Here is a 6,180-nt window from a genome sequence, read left to right on the forward strand (position 1 = left end):
TAGTGTCTTTGTGCCAAACCACCAGTGTGTCCATTCTTGAGTCCTGGAAACTTTGCGAACTTCTCATTCATAGCATTTGAAAGGAAAACCAGAAAAAGTGGCTGTTACTGAGAAGAATCTTGCTCAGCACAGGTGACCCCAATGCTTGGGTGTATGGGGTGTCTATCTACTTGCAAAATTGTTGGGACAACCTGAGTCTTAATATTAGAAATACTTCTATTTTTTAATTTATTTCTTTTTCCTTGCATTAAACTACAGGAGCCCTTGGCACTCGCAAGTGGTGCTTTGCCAGACTGGTGTGAACAGCTAACAAGCAAGTGTCCTTTCCTAATTCCATTTGAAACAAGACAGTTGTACTTCACATGCACAGCATTTGGAGCATCAAGGTAAAAAAATATAGAAGTGATTTAAAAAAAACCCCACCAAACTGCTTTTTTGGTTTGGTTTGGGTTTTTTTCCCAAAATATAATAGTTTTTAAATTGCTGATTCACAGAAGGACCTTACCCCAACAAGATAAGTTTTGCTTGCCAAATGTAAAGTATTTTAGGTAGTAGAAAAGGGCATAAGATGGGAAACTTCAGAAAGACTTTTGGACACTTGAAACAATTCTTGTTCATTGTGGTAGAGGTTTATGATGAGAAGCCTGCCTTCTGTTTGATACTCTTCAGGAAATTCCTCTGAAAAAATTTCATTCTTCAACTTTAAGGTGAAGAATTCCTTGTGTGTACCTCTAGTTAGCTTGTCCTATTGGACAGTATTTTGACTGGGTTGCAGCTAATTGCATAAAGGAGTAAAAAACCAAAATAGAAAACATTGTGAAAATAAATGTGACTTAACTGTTTTTTTGAAAGCATATATCAAAGTATGCCCATTTTGTTTTTATAGTTCCTGCAGTGGTTTGGTGATTATTTGTTTTGGTTCATTTATTTCTCGTTCACTAAAATCTTAACAAAATAAATCAGATCTAACAAAAAAAGATGCCTTTTCAAAAGTTAGTATTAGCTGCATAATGAAACTGTAACAAACCCAGACCTTTAAAACATTTAAGGGTACCCTCTAAAGTGTTTTATTACCTACGAATCCTTAATATTTTTATTGCAGCAGTGATTATCTTGAGAATATTTAGACAGTGTAAACCTTCTTGCCAGGTGACTTTTAGAAGAATTAAGAAGGAAGAAATATTTTTTTGTGGATTTTCTTGGCTGGTTTTGGTAGTTTGTTTTCCAAAGAGGAAGAAAATTGTAGACATTGAGTTGCAAAAATTACTGTTGTGTCTAATTCACATTAGAAATACCTCATGAAGAGTGTAAAAAAAAAAAAAAAAGGCATTTAAAATGAATGAAAGGAGAAGAAAAGTTACTGTCTTGCAAGACATCAGTGTAAATCTTAATATGGAAATATTTAACTTGTACAGAAAAATGGTCCTGAAAACTGGGCCATGTGTGGTGGTTTTTCTTTTGAGAAAAGGCAATGTTTTAGAAAAACTGTGTTTTAAAGAGATCCCTCAGGAAACATTGCATGGTATTTACTTGGTAAGTAGAGCTTTCTTAAGCTCTTAAAATACTGGAAATAGTTTCTAAAACTCTTTGTATTCTACATGAGCTCTATGAGTATATGGTTGGGTAGTCTCTACGTCTGTGATGTCACTTGACCGTACTTGGAAAACAAGAAACAGATGATAGTTTATTGCTGCATGGGTGACAATACATACAAGAATTTCAAACTTTGACTTTATGTAAGTACTGCTGTTAGAGGCAGCTCTTCTTCACCACTATGGGTCTGTTTATGTGTGACTGCATTTCAGCTTTGGTTCTGTGTTTCTCTAGTGTGTAAGCAAGTAAATATTGCTGTAAAACTTGGTCAGTATCAATGGGGTGATGTACAACTGCCTTGCACTATATGGTGGAAGTTGTCCTAAGCTTTTGTCAATAGTTTTGAGCATCTGTGATTAAAAAGTACTGCAGTAAATGCTGCCCTCAGTTCATTCCACTGTAATTTGAAAACTAGTTCTAATCGAGAGTTGTGCATGTTTTCTTTGGTGCCATCTAGTACATCACAAGTTATGGCTGGCCCTTCATAGCAATGAAAATTATTTAGTTTCCTGAACTCAGAAAATGCAAAGTACCTCACATCTAGGCATTACAGAGGTGTCAGAGAAATACTTCAGTATATAACATATATCGAGGGGGAAGTAATTAATACTTAACAAGGTAACTTATTCTTAGTGGCCACTTTCAAGTTTCCAGGCTGTTAGACATCCAAGTTTTAAACACCTGATTCTGGGTTTTTTTCCAGAGCAATTGTATGGCTACAGAACAGGCGTGAAGCCACTGTTGAACGGACAAGGACCACAAGCACAGTGCGACGTGATGATCCAGGAGAATTCAGAGTTGGACGCCTCAAACATGAAAGAGTGAAAGTTCCGCGAGGTGAATCCTTGATGGAATGGGCAGAAAATGTCATGCAGATTCATGCAGACAGAAAATCTGTTCTAGAGGTAAAGCATATCTACCTAGCAGAGCAAGGTTAGATAGCTATTTCTAATGTACTGGCCAGGATATTGAGTATCCTGTTCCATAACTGACACTGACCATTTCACCAGTTTTTCTTTATTATTAATCTTCCTTATGTATTTCTAGGTGGAGTTTTTAGGGGAGGAAGGAACAGGCCTGGGTCCTACGTTGGAATTTTACGCATTGGTGGCAGCAGAATTTCAGAGGACAGATCTGGGAGCTTGGCTTTGTGATGATGATTTTCCAGATGATGAGTCTAGACAGGTATATTTCAATTTGCATTTTAAACTGAGTACTTGTGTAAAAGAAAAATTATACAGGTATACAGGAAGGGAAGAACACACGATCAGTGAGCAGCTACTCATCATGGTCAAGACTGACCACTCCGCTCCACAGCTTGCTTTCTTACCAGTTCTATTTTTAAGAGAGAAGTAGGGTATAATAAGTTAAACAGCACAGGCATGTAATTAAGTTCACCTTTAACAATACTGACTTTCTTGTGTTTGTCTCTTAAATCAGGTTGATATTGGTGGTGGATTGAAACCCCCTGGTTACTATGTACAGAGATCGTGTGGACTCTTCACAGCACCGTTCCCACAAGATAGTGATGAACTTGAAAGAATAACCAAACTCTTTCATTTCCTTGGGATTTTCTTAGCTAAATGCATTCAGGACAATAGACTTGTGGATTTACCCATTTCCAAGCCTTTTTTTAAGCTCATGTGTATGGGGGACATTAAAAGTAACATGAGTAAGTTGATATATGAATCACGGGGTGACAGAGACTTGCACTGTACCGAGAGTCAGTCGGAGGCTTCTACAGAAGAAGGGCATGATTCCTTGTCAGTAGGAAGTTTGGAAGAAGACTCCAAATCAGAATTTATTCTTGATCCACCAAAACCTAAGCCTCCTGCATGGTTTAATGGAATTTTAACATGGGAAGACTTTGAATTAGTAAATCCACATAGAGCTAGGTTTCTAAAAGAAATTAAGGACCTTGCAATTAAAAGACGTCAAATTTTGAGCAACAAAAGCCTGTCAGAAGATGAAAAGAACACAAAACTACAGGAATTAATGCTAAAGAATCCATCAGGTTCTGGGCCTCCACTTAGTATAGAAGATTTGGGGTAAGAGTTTTCATATTAATTTATAAATATGCAAACATGTTGTGTTAGAGACAAATGTCAGCACATATAATTAAAAATGAAGATATCTTCATTTTAAATAGCATCATGGCAAGAGGGAATCATTAGAGATGCAGCAAGATCCAGTTTACCATCTGTAGCTATATTCTTGTTCCTTAGCTTGAGGATTTTTTATTCTCACTTGCTCAGTTTCCTAATGTTTAAACTTAGACTTAAATGTGGCTGCCCTGCAGTGCCGTATGAGTCTAGAAGCACACAAATACTTGTAAAGACCTTTGGAAAACTGAATTGGTTATTTCTTTGCTATGTTAACTATTGAAATTTATCAAGGTTTTTGGAGAACTTTTAAAGAGAACAGATTGAAATTGCAGCTTGTGTTAATCGTGCATGCAATGCAGTGCTTGAATCCACATTAAACAGAATGTGCTAACTTTTATCAAACGTTAAAGACATAAAAGTGCCCATGCCTGTGTGAACTTGTGTGAGGATGTGCTCTTTTGTAGTTCTAAATTTATGGGTTTTTAACAACAGTAGTTTTTTCTACAATTAATACTACAGGTTACTTGTTAAACTCATGTTGTGCCACAGGGATTGCGTAGACAGAGTTCAGTAGTTGCTTATGGCCTTGTGGGCTTCAGCGTGTGTGTTACAGAAAGAAAGCAAGTAGTGCCTCTGGAGGGCCTAAATGGCTAATGTGGCTTTGTAACTGTTAGTGCTGGACATTAATGTAAAGGATTTTTTAAGTTTGTTAACCGAGTTAAACAGTTTAAGCAGTTGGAAGCTGATAGTGTAAAGGTATCAAACTGTATGGGATTTTCAGTGGTTATCAGATCCAAAGAGTGGGAGAATACACGCATATATATACCATAGATTTGCGACATAGATTATCTGTGTAGTCCATCACTAATTGTCTTTCTGTACTGTGGTACCACTGTTCATGTATGTAGAAAATGATCAACAAACAGTGGTTTGCAATGTAGTGAGATGCTTTTGGGGGTGTGGGGCACAGTTTATAAATCTGTAGACTTGTGTGCAATTAGTAACTCTCTTTGTATTTTGAAGTCTAAATTTTCAGTTTTGCCCTTCGTCCAAAGTGTATGGGTTTACAGCTGTGGATCTCAAGCCAGGTGGTGAAGATGAGGTAAGGAAACAACCTACCTTGGCAATTTAAACAGCAGTTAGGTTTTTACTGTCTCAGCAGTAACAGATGCAAAGTGAGTTCTTACGGTATTGGTATATTGTCTTTGCAGACTGTAACAATGGATAATGCAGAGGAATATGTAGACCTCATGTTTGACTTCTGCATGCATACTGGTATACAGAAACAGATGGAGGCATTCAGAGGTAAATTCAAATATGGCAGAATGTATACATGATGTTCAGGGTGTGCTGGTTGAAAGTGGTAGCATAGAATGGCTTTCAAAAACAAATGTTTAAATTTAGAATGCAATACATAAGGTATTAATTTCATAATACTTTGCATGGGTTACGCTATTTTTAATCCTGAAGAGGTTCCATTTGCCTTAAATAAAAAACTGTTGATTGATACTGATTTGATTAAAATACAATTGAACTGCTGACATTATTTTATAAACTTTCTTTTGCCTTATGTTTGTAACTATCTTGTGTAAATTAAAGATGGCTTCAATAGAGTCTTTCCAATGGAGAAGCTGAGTTCCTTCAGCCATGAAGAAGTTCAGATGATTCTTTGTGGAAATCAGTCACCTTCTTGGGCAGCTGAGGATATCATCAATTATACTGAACCTAAACTGGGATATACACGAGACAGGTACTTACATTCTGATTTTTTTAATACTAGCTAAAAGATACGTTAACTGACAAAATGTCCAGAATGTTCATTAGATAAAGACACCAAATTGGATGGGATCGGTGTTCACTGAAGAGCAAGTGATTGTCTAAAACTGCATAAAATAACCATTTATGTTACAACAGATAGGTCAGGTTGGAAGGTACTTGGTTTTGTCATGAGAGGGGATAAAAAAAATTACAATATTAAAATGTGAAGTAGTAATACAGGCTAGTAAAAATAGCACTTCAGAGTTCTTACTTTCGTCTTTGCTGGTGGTTATAATTTCTGTTCAGTTGGATATACTTGTTACTTGTCTCCTTGTATCTTTCTCTTCAAGTGTAGTTAAAACAGAAAATGTACTATGCAGACAACAAATATACTGGCCTCTGGCTATCAGGAGGTGGTTGTGATATTTTGGGGTTTGTTGGGTTTGGGTTTTGTTCTTTTTTTTTTTTTTTTTTTTTTGTTTTTGCTGCTTATTATGTTTGGTAGCAACAACATATGAACTACTTCTGGAACTGTGATAGTATAAGCATGCTGAAGGATCCTTATCAGTCTAAGATGTTGTGTGGAGCTATTATTCTATTGACCCTGCCCTGCATACAAAGATGCAACTGAGATTACAGTACCTGATACCTGAGGGCGTGTTTCAGCAGCCTCTGCTTTTCTCATGCCCTCTTCTCCCCTTCACTCACAGGGCTAGTATGGATG

General features: G+C 36.7%; 1 protein-coding gene across 10 annotated transcripts in view; it reads left to right on the top strand.

Moving 5' to 3' along the window:
- Positions 1-6,180, top strand: part of HECTD1 (HECT domain E3 ubiquitin protein ligase 1) — a 59,108-nt gene that overhangs the window by 50,956 nt on the left and 1,972 nt on the right. For all 10 annotated transcript variants that reach the window (XM_065686443.1, XM_065686450.1, XM_065686453.1 and 7 more), the window contains 7 exons: positions 259-386; positions 2,297-2,498; positions 2,641-2,778; positions 3,034-3,641; positions 4,722-4,800; positions 4,910-5,003; positions 5,298-5,448. In XM_065686443.1, the coding sequence (XP_065542515.1) occupies positions 259-386; positions 2,297-2,498; positions 2,641-2,778; positions 3,034-3,641; positions 4,722-4,800; positions 4,910-5,003; positions 5,298-5,448 (1,400 nt within the window). The remainder of the gene's footprint in view (positions 1-258; positions 387-2,296; positions 2,499-2,640; positions 2,779-3,033; positions 3,642-4,721; positions 4,801-4,909; positions 5,004-5,297; positions 5,449-6,180) is intronic.

The sequence above is a fragment of the Lathamus discolor genome, chromosome 6 (assembly GCF_037157495.1).
Source record: "Lathamus discolor isolate bLatDis1 chromosome 6, bLatDis1.hap1, whole genome shotgun sequence".
Lineage (NCBI taxonomy): Eukaryota > Metazoa > Chordata > Aves > Psittaciformes > Psittacidae > Lathamus > Lathamus discolor.